At 35.4% G+C, this 22,002-nt stretch overlaps 1 protein-coding gene across 1 annotated transcript in view; it reads right to left on the reverse strand.

Annotated features, from left to right (window-relative positions):
* Positions 1-3,651: 3,651 nt before the first annotated feature.
* The window catches only part of LOC110098387 (2-oxoglutarate-Fe(II) type oxidoreductase hxnY), a 30,848-nt gene continuing 12,497 nt past the window's right edge, over positions 3,652-22,002 (reverse strand). The window contains exons 5-12 of the mRNA XM_020825208.2: positions 8,225-8,346; positions 8,014-8,114; positions 7,861-7,919; positions 7,296-7,352; positions 6,733-6,778; positions 4,541-4,620; positions 4,273-4,372; positions 3,652-4,033 (exon numbers count right to left, since the gene is read on the reverse strand). Of these exons, the coding sequence (XP_020680867.1) occupies positions 4,276-4,372; positions 4,541-4,620; positions 6,733-6,778; positions 7,296-7,352; positions 7,861-7,919; positions 8,014-8,114; positions 8,225-8,346 (562 nt within the window). The 3' untranslated portion in view covers positions 3,652-4,033; positions 4,273-4,275. The remainder of the gene's footprint in view (positions 4,034-4,272; positions 4,373-4,540; positions 4,621-6,732; positions 6,779-7,295; positions 7,353-7,860; positions 7,920-8,013; positions 8,115-8,224; positions 8,347-22,002) is intronic.

Genomic DNA, 22,002 nt, shown 5'->3' on the forward strand with positions numbered 1-22,002 from the left:
TTTAAATACCAATTCCCCCCCCCCCCCCTCTTGGTTAACCTCGGGACTAGTTCTTAAGGGCTTAACATCCCTAATGATCTTTCAGATGAATAATAATATTTATTGAATTATTTCATTCTTCCTTAAATATTTTATATGTTATTTTTGTCTGTGAGTATTAATATTTTATGGAGAATACACACTGCTCAAGACTAATGAAGACTCAAGACTGAGTAAAAAGGATGTGAAAAAGTTTGTAATTTTATTTTCTTTATTTTTTCATTTCTTGAGTCTGGCCACAAAAGAGTGTATGCAGATTAAGTGATCATGTACACACATAGGGGGAGAGTTTTTTTAGGTCCAAATTATTTTTCTATAGATTATACTTTACTATTTTAAATCATAATGTATGATTTTAAATCAATTTGTATGATAGATTATTAGGAAACAGACTTAATGGCTAATTGGAAATGTTAGTTTCTATGAACTAATCATATTGTATAATCTCGATCGTATTGTATAATTTATTTTCAACCTCAAACCCTAGTCGCTAGATTAATTTAAGTAAGATTTTAAATTTTAAATTTTGAACACATCATACTTTACGATGTCAATTGTACTATACAAAATTTAAAATCATGCTAAAATTAACCCCCATGAATAGTCAATTAAATCATAGTTTAATTAATGATTGATAATCATATTATACGAATAGGATCGTACCATACGATGAGAAGTGATGAAATTTAGTAGTACCAAATATCTTACCAAATGAAACTTTAATTTTTGAACTTATCATACTATATGATGAATACCTCATACAGAACGAACTGCATAAACTCAACTATCCATAATGTATGATTGAACAGTGAGGGACGATGAACAAAGATGACTTTCGACCGTCTTAGTGTTCATCCCGTACAAAATAGAAGATATAAGGTATATCATATTGGATGATTTTATTATCGTATTGTATGATGTATTAAAATATTGTGATCTATTCATCCTCCTTCGTACTAGGATGGGAGTTATTTTGAAATAATCATATTGTATGATTTTGTATCATATTGTACAAATAGTAATGGCTAATTTGAATTTTTAGTGTTTCTTGAAGCATATTATAAATATAATGGTTTATTTATTAAGAAAAAAGAGAGGGAAAGGTGTAGCTGAAGGAACTATGGAGAGAGAACTTTTGAAGAGATTCAAGGCTTGTGAGAGGAAGGAGAAGGTGAGCTTGAGCGTGAGGGAGAAGTAGTGTGAGGGGATCACATAAATGCTCTGAGCTAGCTACACACTTGCTCCTCATGTGGTCTTAGTGAGTTTGGTGGGAGCTCTCTAGGAAGATAGGCTTCTAGGTCAAAGTCCTCGAGGTTCTCTTCCTTCTCCAGAAGGAATAAAAATGAGAAGGTCTGCTGCCATCATCGGGAGGGTGACATAGCGTCTGACACTCCGCCACACTAGAGAAGGTGAAAGTGAGTTTTGTAAAGGCTTCTCCACCTTATTGTGGGAGCAAAAGGAGATTCCCTTTCAAGAAAAAAACTTGTCCTCACACAATAGGTCGAGTGAGCTCACTTCGGAGGCAAAAGAAAATAATATAAATTTAAATTTTGATTTATAATGACTAAATGCTTTATTTTCAAACTTAGATTTTTATTATAATTTTATTCTTGTCTATCAAGGATAGATTACAATTATGGAAAATCAATAGGATGCACAAAGATGGGACATGGTCATCTAAGGATGCGATGTAGTGATGGTTACAAATATATATTTATAATAATTTCTTTTAATTAGTTCTTCAATAAATTTAATTATATGTAATTTTAATGTAGACGCAAGCATGTAATCTTCTTGTTGAGGAAGGGCTTACACCTGAAGAGAGAAACATTGAAGCTAATGAGAGAGTCTTTAGTACAATTATGGGGCTAGAACATTCAAGTTGAGTTCGTACCTAGGGATTTGGTGTCACACCGACCAGATACTTTCCTCAAAGTATGAAGCAGGTGGTGATAGCAGTAGCAACTTTGCTCAGATAGCTAGTCTTAGAGAGGAGTTCATATCATTTAGTGATGAGATAAAAGAGTTCACCTTAGTTCGTGATAAGATGAGGCAATTTATCCAATAATTTTAGATGAATCAACCACCACATCAAGGATCTAAAATGGTTTGAAAAAAATATGTATTTTAATGTAAATTATAAATTATTTCATTTAAGTGTCTCATTATTTTCAAACAATTTTTTAGGGTGGTAATGACAATTCATCATATGTAAGGCAGTCTTTAAAAATTTTGAGTTTGTTCTATTGATAAGCTCTAATTGATATTCTATGTATTTTTTTAACTTATGTTTTGATGAACTTCGTGATATTTTTGAACTTATGTTCTTTTAATGAGCTTTGCGATGCTTATGAACTATGATGGATCTTTTATGTATTTCGTGCTTTGTTGTTTATGTATTTTTTGTGTTTTTTTAACTTAACTTTATTTTGCTGTGATGTTGATGTTGATGTTCCACATTTAAAAACTCTTGTTTATAAAATTCTTCGATGGAGGTTGACTTGGAGTGTGATTTTAGAAGTTGAATAGAATGTTCAAAAAAAATGAAAGAGACTGACAGATTTGTCATCCCATTTTGGAGATTTATAGTCACGAATTAGGCATTCCAGTCATCTAGGGTTATTCTTGCAAGGACGATCTAGCTATAGCTCACAAATAATATGCAGAGACTTGGTTTAGGATCAAAGGAAACCAGTGGGTGATATTCTAAAATCTTTAACATTAAGAATATTGAACTCCTTGTAGTGCTTTTTTTTATTATAAGTTATACATTGTTAACAATATTGCTTATTCATTTTCTTATGGAGAGAAGTGTTTAATTGTTAACATTTCATTAGCATGTTAACAATATTGCTTATTCATTTTCTTATGGAGAGAAGTGTTTAATTGTTAACATTTCATTAGCATTGAATTCAAATGATGCTTGGTTGTTATTATTGAGTTGTAGTTTGAGAGGCCTTTTGTTAGTATTTTGATTGCTAATTGAATATATCACTTTATTCATTCTAAGTCAAAACTATCGTTCTACGTGATTGTTTTAGAACATGTGAGATTTATGGTTCAATTGGTAAAAATGTGCCTGCAAATAGCGATGTTGTGTCTATTGAGCATCCAAATGAAAGAAACAGTGCTTGATCATTTCGATTCTGCATTTTTTAAAAAAAAAGTAATTGCAACTAATGATCTATTTGAGACGACATCATCGCTATAATTATAAAAGTAATTGCAAAATTAACATGAAAAAAAAAAAATCTTTTTATAAAGCTATGATAAGAAGTAACTTTCTACTACATAAATTTTTTTAAAATAATAATAATCAAACAAAAACTATAATTATAATTTTAAAATACTAATAATAATAAACTGTCCCAAATAAATCCTAAGTCATACTAAATTGAGCTAAAAAGTCCAGGAAATTGTTCAGGATAAGACTTTATTTTAGAAATGTTATTTAAATCAAAAGTATTCAACTGAATTCTTTGCCTGTGGGTATTTTGCCTCATCTCATTTAATAATGAACACCACTGGCTGTGTGGCTCAGTTACATAGCCACTTTTCTCTTAATATGAATAGAAGTCACGATTCAACAAAAAGAGAAAAAGGAGGGCAGAACTGTTCCTGCTTAAATAATTCTACGCATTACTTGTTCAATCGTAAGCCACATTTAATAGCTCTTAAATGGCTGTTCACCATATACAGTGCAGTACATGAACAGGCACTTTAGCATTTGTGACAACAGATAAACTTAGCAAGGATCAGTATTCTTCAACAAAACACTCAAAATAGTCAGTTTGTCCCCATTGAATTAAGTTTCTACAAATAACCACTGATTTCTACAAAAGCTAACCCGTCTAAGAACTGTAAGCTAATTCCCCAAAAGACAAGCCTATAATTGAAGCATGAGTGTAAGTAATACATCTTTCATCTCCAAAATAGGCACTCCTTCGAATTCCTTCAGATTTTCTTTCTGATAGAGCTGCTGTCAAATATTGGCCTTTTACCATAACAAGAATAATAGGAATTTATAGTTAGAACATAAATAACACTCAAATTTAAAAGATACTTGAGCAGCAAACAAAAAAAAAACATCATGAATTAATTATCTTGATAAAATCTAAATCTCATTCAATTTGAGCATTGGTCATATAATTATAATTCTGAATATTCTATCTTATCTTCCAAATATAAATTACATCAGAATATTCTGTAATAATTTTATTCAAAATATTATACCATTTATTTTCTGGTTTCTTGCCCAACATATGAGCTCAGGTCAAGATGTGTATCGTTGTATCTCTGGCACATGTATGCAGCACATGTTATCGGGGGATACCTAAAGACAATTAGTCAGAAGGATAGTAAAGAGGTGTCTTCTTTAACATAAAAGGAAAATAGAATAAGAAACAAAAGTAAAGAGAATCAAAGAACGGCAAACTGAATTAATCATGAAAGACCTATAAAACTAAAATCAACTATTCTGGAAAAAAACAAAGTTGTGTACTTGGGTGGGTTCATCTCAGAAGTGCAGGATGGCAAACACTCCACAAGGCATTCATGATTTGGGTCCGCAAAAAATGCTATCTGTTGAAATGAGGAGAATAGAAATTAAAAAGTAATGGAGTAAACTTTCCAAGAAATATAATCCACATGAATCCAAATTATCCTATATGTAGTAAAAATAAACATCTAACAACATTTTCTTTCCACAAGTTCAGCAATAATACAAAGAGTAAAATTGTGTTTTCAACATAGCGAGGAGAAAACTAAAATCATACAAAGCTACGCACATCACATAAATAAAGAAAAAGATAAAAGACATGAAAATGTGCTAGTTACAGAAAGCTGCAAAATCTAAACAACCTAATATAATTTCTTCAAGGAAGAGTAATTGAATATTCGCTGCATAAATCAACAAAAACTGATCATTCATATGTTAGAGAACGTTGAAAAACCCCTCCCTAAACCTACATGGTATATATATCAAAGGGATGACATAATTTTACAGAAATCGAACTTTATATATTCCATACCCTCGCTTGCAAATATTGAGAGATTACAAAGTACACATTCACATTAGTTGCAGAACTGTTTGAATCTGTAATATGATTAATAGGTTTCAGAGCAGTGCTATTGAGTTCTAGACCCACAGTCATAAAGAGTCCGAATTTAGTGGAGTATAAAATTTGCCATTCAAAATCTTTGGATTTACTTAGTAGCATGTTACCCACTTTTTTTGAACTGCACTGTTTTGGACTAAATAGTATTTTCCAAGGTTCCATTTTAGTGGCGACACAAACTTCCTTAGCAATGCTTTCCAGATCTACGAAGCTAAGGTTGAAGGACAAAGCTTAATAACACATAAATATATGACCAGCTCAATAGGACATCATTTGAAACAACACAATTAAGAACACAAGTAAACCTAATTCCAAAATATTATGGTGTGACTAAGGCCCCGTTCGGGCAATGCATTTTAACTGAGGCCTAAAAATTTTCACATTTACATTCTGCTTTCCGCAATCGAAAGATATCTCACACAATCTAATTGCTTTTAGTGGTTCTGTATGGTAAAAACCATAAATACCCTTACTCTTATGCTGAAAATTTCTACCTCCATCTTTCCAAGCAATTTTGATTTTTTCCTTTCTAGTGGAATGGTTGGCTGAGAGAGAAATAGACTGGGAGCTGCGATTTTGAGTGAGCAACTAATGTAGAGTAGCTGGGCTTCGAGAGAGCAGCACATGGAAGTGCAGTGGAGATCGAGTACCTGGAAGAGAGAAGTGTACGAGTTCGGCTCAAGGAAGAGGAGAGCTCGGAGAGAGATGGTGGATTTGAGCGGGTTTGCTGCAGTTTGCGAAACAAAGGAGAGAACTGCTATTTGGCTTGTAGGTTGGGAGAAACGTGACGTCTGTGAGGCATGAGAAAGAAGTGGCGTGTAGTAGCTATGTCCATGGAGATCAGCAAGTGGAGTGGTGTATAGTTTTTTCTTTTATTATCCAACATGGAGGTCTGATTGCACAGGGATAACAGAAGGAATGAGGGATTTGATACAAAATAGAATTATATATATATAATTTTAAAATATGTTATTACAAATAAAATAAAAATAAGAAATGTGAACCGAATTGTCTAAATATCAGAGGTTCTAATTTTTTTCATATTATTTTAAGGTATGATAGTACTTTGTCAACAAAAATTTATTATACTTTTATTTAAAACTAATAAAATATTTGTTAAAATTGAATGCGGGTTTAAATTAAAATTGTTAATTTGTTATAATATTCAGTTTAAAAATTTTGACATTATAAATAATTTTCTTTCATCTCAAAATATATAAGCGTATCAAAGTAATTTGCTCTCATACAATTACAACACAACTGCTCGATAGTTATACTCCCCAAATAAAATATGCTGATTTTTATACAACAACTTCAGAAAGCAACTTTCTATACAACTACTTCACACCCTACTTTACCTATAGTTGCAGCCATCCCAAATGAATCCTAAGGCTTCATTTGTGACATCATTCTTACTATTTTTTAAACCAAATTTTTAGTACAAAATTATCTAGTACAAAAATTTCTTGAACTAGAACTTTTTGTACTAGAAAGCCGCAAGAGAGCTGTCCCAAACAAAGCCTAAAACAACTGCATTTTTTGTTAAACAAAATAATAGTGGAGTGATGGGTCTTACAGAATAGCGTTCTTGTCCATCTAATACAACACGGTGCAGTGTCGATCTGCACACAAATATAAACATTATGAAAACTATATTTAAGTGACAAAGAATTAAGGCAATGTTATAACTTCTAAGTCAAAAAACACTACATTAAAAGTGTAATTTTGAGATTATTTTTGCTAAAATCAAACAAAGGAGCAAAATCGCTAAAAAATTATGTTAGTGAAGAATCATGGGAATCTATAGAACCTTTATAACAACATTAATTTTTTATCCTACTATGCGGGGTTGGCTATATGAATCAATTTTCTCTAATTGTCCTGTTAAGAGTCAAAATCTTTAGAACCTTTGAAGTCCTAAAATGTGATGAATTTATAGGCCTATCCTGAAGAAATAATTTCGTATATATAACAGAAACATAACATTATGACATGAAATTGGACATTAATGCAGAATTGGAAAGCTTATCTTGTCCGTGACTAAATATTGAAGACTACCTTTGATATTCAATAGCAACCGTTTAATAAAATGAGAGAGATTTGAAAAAGAAAAACAACAACAGTAAGGTAGAGTGATACCTGAAAACATCATTACTCAACCGCTCGAGCATATCACCAAGATTGACAATGAAACCTCTGGAATGCAAAAAATCATGTGTCAAAGTAAACAAATGATATTGTAGCAACTCTAGTTTGATAATAGCAAGGAGAGGGAATAAAACCAATTAAATTCTACATTCACATTCTATATTCCTGAATTACACGGATTATTATCTTTTCTTCAGAAATGCACAAAAGAAAATCAAGATACTTGAGTTCTTTACATTGAAAGCTCAACACTACTACTAAATTGCTGAATTTACTGTAAAAGTAAGAATATGCAGTATGAATAAGCAACGTTCAGCTAGAATTTCACTCTCAGAATCTGGATTCTAGCAGAGGGCCAACACACAGTCAATTCGTTCAGATTTAAGGTGGTGGCACTTCAAAACAAGCTCAAATGACAAGGGATGAAATATAGTTTCCCAGCTTGAACATGGAGAATGACTCTAATGAGGTTCATATTAGTATCCTAATGTCGACCAAGCAACACAGAAGAAGTACAAGCAATGGAAAGTTTCCTAATTGTAGAAGAGAGACTAACCCTTTCAAAGGAGCAACATATTCCCATATCCGAGGTTTGGCATCCTTATCCTTGCATATCTAGAGTGAGTAGGACACAAAGTATTAATATCACTAATGAATTAACAAGACAAGACAAGGGGCATTCTACAGTGACAAAAATTTCCTATGTTACCTGAAGACCGGCCACATCATCAGTGGCCAAGATAGTAATCAAGCCAAAATCAGAATGTGCTCCACATCCATATATTCCACTTGCAGGATTAGAAACTTTACCTGAATTTCATGATAAATAAAGACTTAATCCGCACACATCGCATAAATGATCAAGCAAAATGGACATCAGGAGAGCAACCAAAAAAAATCATGTGAAGTGACGCAATCACCTTCATAGTGAAGAAGCCTCAATGTTGCAATGGGCACACCAAGCATTTGTGGTTTATCAAAGAAATCAGCATCTAAATCAAGTGCAAGAGCAATAATCTTAGCAATTTCCCTGGACACTCTCCTGTAAAACAAGTGAAAATAATCTCTGAATCTTAAGATACGAAATGTAAACCAATGCATCCTTGTTTGTACAATAGCATGTTAGCATTCCTTTAGCATATCAAAGTATGTTCAAAGGAGGCTTAAATGAAAGAAAAACCACACAACAATAGTTGATTACACGACCAAAAGACTAGCACCAAAAAGAGGCCCACATCAAACCCATCCCATGCTCCAGCTAATTAAGCTGGAAAAGTTAATATGATTTAGTTAAAAGGTTAAACTTCAAAATAGTCCCCCAACTTTTTGTTTATGACCAGTTTAGTCCAAGAGGATAATGTTGCTCTAATTTAATCTCTTATCATACAAAATTGATCCTAAATGGTCTCTTTGGGACTAAATTGGGATCAATTTTATATAATAATTACAACATGAGAAACCATTTTAGATCAATTTACTAAATTGGGAGGAACGAGATACTTTGAGATTAGTTTGTCACGGATAAATAGTTTGCGGATTATTTTGAAAATTTTCTTTAGTAAAATTTCAACTGCAAATATAAGCATATAAATTTAAAATTGTCCAAAGTAGGATGAAAACATTGCTAATTCGGACCTCTTCTATGTCTCTAGCAATTTGAGAGATTCCACTGATAGCCTTTCTCCATGGCGGCAATCCTCCTACAGCTTCTAGGACATCAGTTACCTCGGCATGCCTTTGTAACTACTTCAATTTTAACTTCCTAAACCTCCTTTTGCGATTGTGATTCTTAGTTTCATCTACTCCTTCGATTCCTTTTCCATCACAAACTTCACACACGTCTCTTTACCTCTCACCACTTCCTCTACTTTCATCATCCCTGCTAACATTACAGGATTTGTAAGCATTGTGAGACTTGTGATTGTCTATTTACTCAATACTTACATGTTCTATCTTTGTGCTTTATACATAATTTCTAATTATTTTTTTTCAAACTTCATACACACTAATATTCATTTATAAATCATCTAGCTACATTGACGATTTCGAGCTTAAATTGACATTTTGGAACATATTATGATATGCAAAAGTTCAAGGAGCAAAAATTAGATGTGATCATACACCTGGAAGGGCTTTTGAACTAACAAGCATGATTTTGGCTGCTATGGTGCAATTATGGGTCCGCCATAATACCATGGTTTTCATAAAAAGCAACTGTTCACAAAGCCACGACGTCATGAACATATTCTAGACCATCATGGGCTCCACAAAGAGAGCAACTGAACAGTAATATCATAAAACTATCTCAAAAAAACCTATTTTGGGGGTGATTTTGGAGTGAATTTATGAAATATGAAGTTGAAAACTTTTGGGAAATATGTATGAACAAATTTCTAGAATTTTGGGAGGCTTTTGGGAGGATTTTTGGCTGCACTTTGGAGTAGAGACAAAGAAATGGAGCATGGAGAAATTAGTGAGTACAATGATTTGTTAATGGCACTCCCTCGAAGCAACATGTTGTATGACCTTACAACGAGAAGTGTGCAAGAGCCGTTATACCAACACCTGCATGTAGTGTTAAATAAGCAAAGATTCTCACATCATGGATGAATGTGGGCAAAGAAGCAAGTCCATGAAACTAGAATTAGGATAGGAACCTGAATATGACTATGACTTTGGAGCGACTAATGAAGGGGGTAGGATCATATTAGATTTTGCTATAGCTTGTGATTTTAGAATTGCTCATATTTTATTTAAAAAAAGAAAAAAAAATCTCATCACTTATAAGAATGGATATAGTAAACTCTGCTTATTTTAAAGCATTGCAGGTCTCACCACCATCTTATAGAATTTTCCTTAAGTTTGAGGGGGGCTTTTCTATTGCACAACAAGCCCGATACATTCCTCCACTTCAACCACCCAACTTGAATTCTGCTGATAATATCCCCATCTATTTCACCATCACTCTGAACAATAGATCCAAGATATCTAAAATGTGTACTCTTATTAATGACTTGATCACCCGAAGTCACAATCCCCTCACTAAGTCTATTGCAATTAAAATTACACTTCATATATTCAGAGAAGCATAATACTAAGTTAAGTGTTGCAGAGATGAGGATGCTTAGGTGGATGAGTGGCTTTACCTTTAAAGATAGGATACGAAATCAGCATATATGTGAAAAGGTTGGAGTAGCTCCAATGGAAGATAAGATTAGATAGTGTCGCCTTAGATGGTTTGGTCACATTAAACCGAGGCCTTCCGATGACCCATTTAGGAGGTATTATATTAGACTTATGTTAAGAAAGGTAGAGAGACCTAAAAAGACTTGGTTAGAAAATATTAGAAATGATCTTTCTTTATTAGATTTAAATGAGAATTTGATTTTTAACAGGACACAATGGCGAAAAAGGACTCATGTAGTCGACCCCACGTAGTGGGACAACGGCTTGATGTTGATGTTGTTGTTATTGATTATTTTTTTATAAGAAAAATAGATCGATTAGAATGTAAAGATTGTAAAATCATTCCTAGTGAAAATTTATGTACTCAATATTGCATATTACTTTTGGACTTTAAGATGAAGGGATATTATAAAAAATAAATTAAAATACTTTCGTAAGATTAGATTGGGTCATTTAAAGATTACTAACAAAAATATAAATAAAAATTTAGAGTAAGATTCAAGATTTTAACATTTTGACTGTGCATGACGAAGCTAATGTCATATGAAAGAAAGTAGCTAGTGATATTAAGAATGTTGCAAAACATTTGCTTGGAGTATAAAAAGGAAAATCTCCTAATATTAAAAATAATTGATGGTGGAATCAAAATGTGCAAGAAAATATTAAAAATAAGAAACTTTATAATAATAATTGGGTTAGAAGTAAAAGCTTGAAAATTTGGAAAAATGTATAAAAATAAAATGATAAAGAGTCTAAAAAAATAATATGCGATGAAAAAAATTTAGCTTTTAATATTTTTATATAATAGATTTGATGTTGAGGGTGAAAATTATATATATAGCTTAGGCAAGCAAAGACATAGAAGTAAGAATTTAGTTCAAATAAAGTGCATTAAGAAGGTGATAGGAAATACTTGAGTTCACAAGTAACCCTAAGATAAAACTTGAGTTCGCAAGCAAACCTAACCCAAATCGGTGAATAAACAGCAGCCAAATGGCTGTCCACAACAAGAAAAACACAGCAAACTGCTGTGTACGGCAGTCAAACAGTAGAAATTTAGAGGAAAACTGAAGGAAAACTCAAAGCACAACTTGTATTCCACTAAACGATGAATAAAATAGCAAGATACAATTAATCCTCAATTCGAGAGGAGGATCGATCTCTCCCAAATCTCTAGACGTCGCTAGAGCCCGAAGAAAACCTAAATCTAACAGATGTCAAATTTCAGCCAAATTCAAGATACTCAAACCCTAGGAAAACCAACTATTTAATGCATACAAATCAAAAGGAAATCCCTAAACAGTCCCTACATTCAAATTTCCCTCTCAAAACCCTCAAAAAAGCTTCATAAAATGCTCTAATGGGGCGGTCGGGCCGCTCGATCTCCGTAGGAGGTGGAGATCCCGCGTTATTCGCGAACTGCCGGTCCTGTGCGGACCGGCTGGACCGGTCTAACAATACTCCCCTCCCAAAGATCCACCTTGTCCTCAAGGTGAAAATATGCTCGTGTTCCCGTAGAGGTGGTCATCCTTGAGGTGACTGAAAAACCTTACTGTATTGTTGAACCAAGGGCAGCACGGAAAGAGAAACATCCCCTCCCTCCAATCCAATCGCATCCAACTTGTGTAGTCCCACCACATAATCTTCCCCCACCTCTTATATGCCCATAATCATGGTCTTAAGTGATGTCATGGCTTTGGATAGCCCTGCATCTCCCTTTATAACCACCTTTCTTCCATCCCCCATTAATTTCATCATGAGTGCTCCCCAATTGTCCATCGTTTCCCCCAAAGTTTGCAACCATTTCATTCCCAGAATGACATCGATACTTTCTAACTTTAGTGGGAGAAAATCCTCCCTTACCTCAATCTTCTGGATGGTCAACACCACTCAACTACAGATCCCCTGGCTTTCTCCACCTTTCCTGTACCCATCATCACTCCATAGCAACCGGTGTCCACCAACTTCGCTCCCAATTTGTCAACGACCTGAGTGGAAATGAAATTGTGGGTAGCCCCACTATCACTTAGCACCACCACCTCACAGTCAGCTATCTCTCATTTCACTTTCATAGTGTGACTCGAAGTGAATCTCACTACAGAGTTCAGAGAACTTCTGCCACATCGAGGTGCAACTTCTCCTGCTCGTCAGATCTGCTCCCACCTCCCTCCTCGTCTTCCTCGTCTTCACAGACAAGGAGAACCTTAAGAGTTCGGTCCTTGCACCTATGCCCCGGCATGTACTTTTCATCACATCTGAAGCACAACCCCTTTATCCTCTTATCCTGCATCTCCTTCTCTGTCAGCCTCTTGAAATTTTTCCCACTCCCTCCTACTGGCTTCTCCCTGGTGGTCTCATTAATGTTGCCTGATGCAGGCCGATTGGGTGCTAGAAGAGTGGTCATCGTCCCATAAGATCCCCCTGAATAGTTTTCTCAAGCCCCTCTTTCTGATTTCTTCTGATCTTCCACCAACTGCGCCAGCTCCATAACCTTCCCTAGGTTCCTCGGCTCCAGCATCCTGACTGTTGTTCGTATCTCAGGTTTAAGCCCCTTCATGAAGTTCCCTTTCAGGGCTGACTCTAAAATGTCATCTAATCTACTAGCCAAGTATGCAAACCTATCCCGGTAATCTGCCACAGTCCCCTCCTGAGTCAAGGAAAAGAATTGCTCATAGAAGTCTCCTTTCACATCGGCTCGGAAACGCTCCAATAAGCAATCTTTGAACTCTCTCCACCTCCGGATGGGCTACCTCCTGTCACGCCACTGATACCATGCCAAGGCTTTTCCTTCCAAACACAATCCTGCCGCTGTTAGCTTCTCTTCCTCCGTCAACCTGTTGACCGCAAAGTAACGCTCTACCTTGTAGATCCAGCCATGGTCGTCTTCAGTCTCAAAGACGAGCATCTTTAGCTTTCTCACTCGTGGGTCTCCTCCATTTCCCCGGTATCCTCCATAACCTCCCATTCCTCAAAGGGGAAGAGCTCCCCAAGTGTCCCGATCATCCCTCCGATGATTATACTTGAACCCCTCTTCATACTCTCCCCTACTTCCTTCAAAATCATCACCTCGATGTTGAATTCCTTCAAATTGAGCACCTCGACGATGAAGTTCCTCCCTTCTTCCTTCAAAATCAACCCCTCGACGCTGAATTCTTTCGAATTCAGCACCTCGACGATGAAATTCCTCCCTTCCCCCTTCAAAATCAACACCTCAATGCAGGATTCTTTCAAATTCAGCACCTCGACAATGAAATTCTTCCCTTCTTCTGACAAAATCAGCCTCCCGTTTGTCGTATCCCCTACTCAACTCCTCCCTCAAAAGCGGTTCTAGCGGAGGCATCCCATCGTCTCCCTCAAAAACTTCCACTTCCGGATTTTCCCTACCCCTAAACGGGTTAGGGTTTCCTCCTCTTCCATGACCGCTGACGGTTTCAGATGATGCCGGTTTTTGCTTTTCTTCAATTATTTTTTCATTAATTCTTCTAGCGCGGTAAATCATTCATTCATCTTCTCATGGATTGATGAAAATTGATTTTGAAAATCTGAGATCTTCTCTTCGAAATCTATCTTCAATTGCCCTAGCTCCCCTTCCATGACCTCAACTTTTCTTCCGGCCATAGTTCCTTCTTAGAACTTGAGATATCTTCTTCAGATTGAGACAAATCTACCGCTGAAATTTTAGAAATCCAGCCGCCAACGGTCCCAAATCGATGCTCTGATACCAATTTGATAGGAAATACTTGAGTTCGCAAGTAACCCTAAGGTAATACTTGAGTTCGCAAGCAAACCTAACCCAAATCGGTGAACAAACAGCAGCGAAATGGCTGTCCACAGCAGGAAAAACACAGCAAACAGCTGTGTACAACAGTCAAACAGCAGAAATTTAGAGGAAAACTAAAGGAAAACTCAAAGCACAACTTTTATTCCACTAAACGATGAATAAAATAGCAAGATACAATTGATCCTCAAAAATAGTCCCTACATTCAAATTTCCCTCTCAAAAGCTTCCTAAAATGCTTTAATGGGGCGGTCGGGCCGCTCGATCTCCGCAAGAGGAAGAGATCCCGCTTTATTCGCAAACTGCCGGTCCCGTGCGGACCGGCTGAACCAGTCTAACATAATGAAGATAAAAAATATTTTTATTAGAAGATGATATTTAACAAAGGTGGATGAAATATTTTAATAAACTTTTTAATAAAAAGTGTGATAATATGATTAACTTTGGTGACCTTAGTATCTTAAATGAAAATAATTTTTTTTTATTTTTATCAGTGTATTAGTAAAATCAAAGTTAAAGAGGTTTTAACGAAAATGAAGTGTGAAAAAGCTGTTGGACCTAATAATTTTTCAATAGAGATGTGGAAATGCTTAGAAGATGAAGGAATTTTTTATCTTACAAAACTTGTTAATATTATTTTGAGGACTGAAAAATGTCAAATGAGTGGAGTGTATTGATTCCTATTTTGAAGAATAAAGGTGATGCACAAGAGTTTATAGAGGAATTAAGTTAAGGTTGCTTTAAAACTACGAGAGAGTTATTAAGCATTGATTATGATGTGATGCTAATGTTTCTCAAATTCAATTTACATTCATGCTGGATAGGTTTACTATGGAAGCTACACATTTATCGAGAGATTTGATGAAGTATAGACAGAATAAGAATAGTCTACATGTGACATTTATTGATTTAGAAAAAACATATTATAAGGTCCCAAGAGAATTGCTTTGAAGAGTTTTAGAAAAGACAAGGGTTAATAATCCTTATATTCAAGCCATTAAAGATATGTATGCGGGAGTTATTACTTGTGTTCAAACACAAGATGGTTTTACCAAGTATTTTCATATATCAGTTGGATTACATCTAGGAACAACTTTAAGCTCATACATTTTTGCTCTAGTCATGGATATTCTTACTAGACATTTTCAAGAGGATGTTGATGGACCAGCTAAGTCGGTCCAGCCAATCAACCTGGCCCCAGCAAGAGGGGTCGATCTAGCTGGCGGGAAGAAGAGCCCTATTGGCCCCACTAGTGTGGGCCCGAGGAGAGAGGGTGGCTCAAAGGAGATTAATTCTACCTTTAATTACATACCATAGAAAATAAAAATTGGTAGACAATTAGGGAGGTTTATTTACGGAAAGAGGACTAGTTTGAATTCATAATGAAAATGAATTAAAAAGGTTTATTTAGAGAAAGAGGACTGATTTAAATTTAAAATTGGGACGGAATTAAGAACGTTTATTTATGGAAAGAGGGCTGATTTGAATTAAGATTGGGAGAGAATTAAGAAGGTTTATTTAGCATTAATTATATTGTTTTATTTTCATAATAAACTTTTTTTGTTTTGGAGTAATTTTCTTTGGAGTTGTTTCTAGCGGTGCCTAGAACTTGTGAGAGTCAATCTACCTCTTGATTATATATTAACTTGTATTTTGGTTTGTTGTGCCAATATCAATAAAATTAGTCCATAATCTCATTTTTACTGGGTTTTCTCTTCATTATTGTTGTTTTTAGTTGTGCGGGAATCGAATTCCTATCAAATTGATATCATAGCATCTTTTTTGGGACCTATGGTAGCTAAAAAGGTTGATGTATTGAAGGATAGACTTGATAGGGAAGTTGAAAATCTGAAATCTGGATTCGGAGAGCATATTTCAGTAATTAAGTGCAGATTTTTAAATCTGGAAGAGATGATGAAAAAGATGTTAGAGTTTCAAGCCAAAATGATATCATCGGAGACAAGGACACTATTGACTAGACAAGGAATTGGGGTAAACCTTAATATGGTGACAACGAGGGAGGATCAAGAAGTGGAAATTTTGGGGGAAGAAAATGAGATGCCACTTTGAAGCCACTTCCAAAGAAGAGAATGGGTGAAGAGTATGGCCGGTGAAGAAATTGGGATGGTGAAGATCGGAGAGCTAATTTTGGGGAGAGGGAAACATGGAGGGATCACAACACCCGGTACAATGGAGGAGAAAGAAGCAATTGGGGCAGTGACGATCCTAGGGTGAGAAAGTTGAATATGTTAATTTTTGAGGAAGAAGTTGCTCACGGGTGAATTTATAGGATGGAGCAATAATTTATTGTAAATGGGTTAACAAAAGATAAAAAACTCACCGCGAATGCTCTATATTTGGAAGGGAAGGCTTTATACTGGTACCAGTGAAGAGACTTATGATCTGATCCGATCATGGAGGGAGTTCAAAGACTATCTACCATAACATTTCTGAACTAGTCCGGAAGGAGACTTTTATGAACATTTCTTTGCTCTGGTGCACCAGAGAAAGGTGATATAGTATCAGGAGAACTTCGAGTACTTCTCAAGCTAATTGGAAAGGTTTCCGGAGTCTATGCTAGAGTGGAACTTTATGAAGGGGCTAAATCCTAATATTCGAGCAGCTATTTGAGTATTGAGATCACATGGCTTAGGGAAGGCTATGGAGTTAGCCTAACTGGTGATTCATAAGAACTCCTTGGAGAGGAGTAGCCATAGCAATAGTTCAGGAGTCTCCTACCACAAAACCACTATTTCTAGCATCAAAGATACAGACAGTGCCAATTTAGAAGGAAATCTCGATGGATAAAGGTCAGGAAGTACAATCAGGGGGAACTTCAAGAGGTTGACTAAGTCAGAAATTTAGGAGAAGAGGGCTAAAGGTTTATGTTTTAGGTGTAATGAGAAGTTTGCTCTAGGCCACCATTATAAGGACCGTTTGTTACAAGTCCTAATAGTCTACGATGAGGAGGAAAATATTGTATAGGAGGAAGTACAGTAAGAAGATTACTTAAACTTAGATGTTGTAGAGGTATTCGCTAACTCAGTGGGCGAGTTCACACCAAACCACACCACGAAGGTTAAGGGGAAGATCGGGCATCTGAAGGTTGTAGTACTGGTGGATATTGGGACTACCCATAATTCAGTGGAGTTTTCCTCGTTCCAACATGAGGATAAGGTGACTCCATGGTAGGGGAGTATTGATGAATCAGCTGAGCCGATCCAAGAAATCAACCCAGCCCTAACAAGATCTAGCTGGCAGGCGGAAAAGCCCTATGGGCCCCACTAGTGTAGGCGACAGGCAAGTAGAGAGGGAGCTCAAAGGGGGTTAATCCTACCTTTAATTGCTTACCATAAAAAACCAAAATTAGGATGAAATTAGGGAGGTCTATTTAGGGAAAGAGGGCTGATGTGAATTCATATTGGGAGGAAATTTGAAAAGTTTATTTAGGGAAAGATACCTGATTTAAATTCAAATTGGGAGGGAATATGGAAGGTCTATTTAGGAAAAGATGATTGATTTGAATTACAATTTGGGAGGGAATAAAGAAGGTTTATTTAGGGAAAAAAGACTGATTTGAATTCAAATTCAGAAGAAATTTTGAAGGTTTATTTAGGATTAATTAAGTTGTTTTATTTTCATTATGAGATTTTTGTCAAGTTTTAAATATTAAGAAAAATTCAAAAATAAAAAATTTTGCCAAACTATTTTTCTTGCTTATAATTCATGTCTCTATATTTTAAATTTATCTTTAAGCTTATATTTATTAGAGGCATAAGTTGATGGGAAGAATCACATATTCAGAAAAGATTACATAAACCTTTTCTTAACTAATATAAGATTCCACACAAAAAAGTTTGTCATCATAAAAAATAAGGAGATTATTGACCCTATGAACCTAGTGAGATTAATATAATTTTGATGATTACAAATATTATTTGTTGTGATAATTAGGCTAATAAATTTGTGTTTGTAGGTCTCTTTTTGTTTAAACTAACATTTCAAGTAAATCAAAAGATGAATGTCAAATGACATTGAACAAACCAAATGGCAATTATAATAGAATGATCAATCTAAATTGAAAAAATAAAGCTGACAAAGAAAAGAAGACTATAAGATCATACTAGACAACCCAAGTTAGATCTTACAATCAGTTAAATTAAACCTGACATTTATCTATTATTTTCTTAAATAGTAAATTCAAAATTAAACAAATTGTACTGAACAATTTTTATGATATTTACCAATTTAGTACCTGAAAATTAAAAATTGAGTTAGTATAATTTCATACTGTGTGATCCATGTCGTACCATTCAAACAAACAAAAAGCACATTGGTTTAATCATATAGAACAATGTGATATTTGGTACGGGAGATTGAACTAATCATACAAAATGATCAAAGAATTAAAAAATAAAAATAAAAATAAAAATAAATAATCATACAAAATAATCTATATCATGCAATCCAATCAAACAGAAAATGATTTTAGGATTTTAGGCTAGCTGAAGTAATCGAACACTATGATCTCTTAATTGGATTGTACAATCAAGCTGATAACTTTAATAATTAGTCTTTCTAAGATTTATATGGAACCACTCTATATATATTCTGAGAAACCCTATTAAATTTTGAGAGCTATTTAGAGTTTTTCAGAGCATTGTGATAATTTTTCACATATTTGCAAAAAGCTTTTGAGAGGATAGAGAGAGGAGAGATATGAAAAAAGTCGGTGATTAATTTTCTTGAGTGAGTTCTTGAAATTTGGTTGAGATGTTTGTTGCAGTCCAATTAGAACTCCTGTTTAGGATTGTTATTTTATAACAAAAATTTCCAATTCAATCCCCCCCCCCTCTTGGCGCACCTCGAACTTTCAATGTTTATTTTGGTTGTTTCCCTAATCATATTCTTTTGTTCCTTAAGTTGTAGCCGAAGCTTTTAGTAGAAAGCTTTAAAGAGTCTTACGGTAAAAACTGTGAAGATCTCGAGAAGGTTTTGTGTATCTAGTCAAGGAGGCTAAGGGTTTCTCCATTATCCTGCGAAGGAGAGAAGCTTCTCCGCTTTGCCGAGAGCAAATGGAGGGAGTACTAGTGAAAATCCTGAGGAGATGACTTGTGTAGTGGTAGTAAGCCTATTGGCCGAATCATCATAGAATGATTTGGTTATTCTTACTCAAGCTTCTTATTTTCTGGAATTTATTTTTGTAGTTATATGCTTATTGGTGATATCATTGTTAAAATTCATATTTTTAAAAATAAAATCAAACTAGAGCTATGATAGATTAACTTTCTCTTGATCTTGTTATGAAGCAAAACAAATTATTAAAAATACATATCTTTATTTTCTCATTTTAGTGCTTAAATGTGTGTGCGCGTGCGTGTGTGTGTGTGTATATATATATATTGTGTGTGTTCATAAAAAATAGTCTTGTTTTCAATTATTTCACAAAAAAGGATATATTGGTGTTTTTTAGGCCTATGCACAATTACAATTTAAAAAAAAAAAAACACATCAATTTACCCCCCTCCCCCCTATGTGCCTTACACTTTCAGCTTTCATGTGTGATTGAAATTAGTCTTTTAGATACAATCTAGATTTTTATGACTTCACTGTTTCTTGATTAGATTGTATGGTTTCTAAGAATTGTTATGATTATTGAAGTGATTTTCTATTGAAACTTATGTGAGAAAGTGGATGTAATTTCAGAAAAACTAGAGAACGACACAAGAAATTTAAGAAGAAGAATACAAAAACCTTTTTTTATTAAAAAAAAAACTAAGGAGAAAAACACAAGATACAGTTGGATCTTCAAGTAGAGAGGAAGATCTGCCTCTCCCAAATCCCTAGCCATCGGCTAGAGCCCACTCAACCTAAACAAAACTAATTCCAACAAAATCAAGCATAAAAACTAAACCATAGGGTAAACAACTTATCTAAAGCATACAAAACATAGCAAATCCCAAAACAGCCCTCCCCTAATTCCATCATAAATTAGCCCCAAATCAGCCCTCTGTATAAGAAACAAAAAGAGAAAAAGAGAGAGATTGGAAATACCTCGTTTCCTGCCGAAAGTTTCAGCAAATCCTGCTGAATCGGCATCGAAACGATCGCTTCTTTGCAAAATCAGCCGAAAAATCTATATATCGCCTCGATCGTTGTTCTTCCTTTGTTTTTAAAATGGGACAGGAGTGAAGCCTCTCGGTTTCCGCTGCTCACACGAAGTTTTCCCGACATCCACCCTTCACCAAAAGCCGAAGTCAACCACCTGCTCCCTCCTCCTCTAAGATGCAACCTTTTGAACTTGTTGAAGCCTCTTGAAGCCAACACCTTCATCTCCTTCAATCGAAACCCTTTCCACATTTTGATCATTCCCCAAACCATCGATCCACAGAGAGCGAGAGAGAGAGAGAGCGAGAGAGAGAGAGAGAGAGAGAGAGAGAGAGAGAGAGAGAGAGAGAGAGAGAGAGAGAGAGAGAGAGACATTCTCCCTACCTAGCCGAGCCCTAGCCCGCCTTTCCTCCTCCATCTGAACATCTAGGGCCTCCGACCTCACACGATCCCAAGACATCTGACCTCATAGAGCTGCAAACTATAAGCACTGAACCCGAACCTTTCACCTATACTGACTGTCTTCACCTCCAAACTGAGACCTACAACCAACCCATGCACGTTTTTCTCTAGCGTGGTGGGAAGGGAACCCGGTTCGATGCCTACGGCGAGGTGGGTAAAACCCTATTTTTGGCGTTAGCAGCGCACCGGAAAATCACCCATGCATGCTTTTTCTAGCATGGTTTGAAGGGAATCTGGTGCGACGCCTACGACGAGGCGGGGACAAATATAAAACTGTGCATTTCAAACATGAGCCCGAAGATTTATGCATGTCTTTCTCTGGCATGGTGGGGGACGAAGACTTTTGGCATTGGTGTCATCCGACACTACCCGTGCATGCTTTTCTCTAGCGTGGCGGGAGGCTCAAACTCTTGAAATTTCTCCTAAACGAGGGAGACACCGGGAAACTGCCGAAATTCCATCTAAAGATGCACAAAAGTTGGACAAACAGGAAACCTTATTTGGACTCAAAAGAATGATGCAAAGAACCTTGAATTGGACTCAAGTGAACACTAAATAATGACATTAAGATTAAATGAAGCTGAACCTAACTCAATTTGAACATTAATTGAACTTGAATCAAATGACGACGATCTGAATTGAGACTTGGACTTGCACATCAAACTTATGGACTTTTGAACAATAGATGACTTGAATGAAAAAGACCATATGGAGCATAACTTGTGATTTCAAGGAAAATTGAACATTGACAGTTTGCAGTCATATAATTTACAACTGAGGATTTAAAGAACTCAAATGAATATCAATGGACAATTGTAAACATGAAACTCATAACGAAATCCCTAACTCCTCGCTCCTAAATAATGAAATTAAGCTGATTTGTAAATAATAACATCAAACCTTTCAGGGCTGTTAAAGCTAATGAATCAAATGAGACACGAATGAATGTGCGTGAGAAAGTTGAGCATATCTCACCTACAAGTGATAAAAGTAAGGTGACAAAAATCCAACTTGATTGCCAATGTTGATTCAAAGTCTCTTCAATGAAGATTGTTGTGATGTTGATTGCTAGTAATACTATAAGACCCTTAAACCATCCATGAGCTAGATTCAAACTATCCATGCTTGCAAGATGAATGGAGTCAATTGAAGCAGAAGATACAC

The sequence above is a fragment of the Dendrobium catenatum genome, unplaced genomic scaffold, assembly GCF_001605985.2.
Source record: "Dendrobium catenatum unplaced genomic scaffold, ASM160598v2 fragScaff_scaffold_1675, whole genome shotgun sequence".
In the NCBI taxonomy this organism is placed as follows: domain Eukaryota; kingdom Viridiplantae; phylum Streptophyta; class Magnoliopsida; order Asparagales; family Orchidaceae; genus Dendrobium; species Dendrobium catenatum.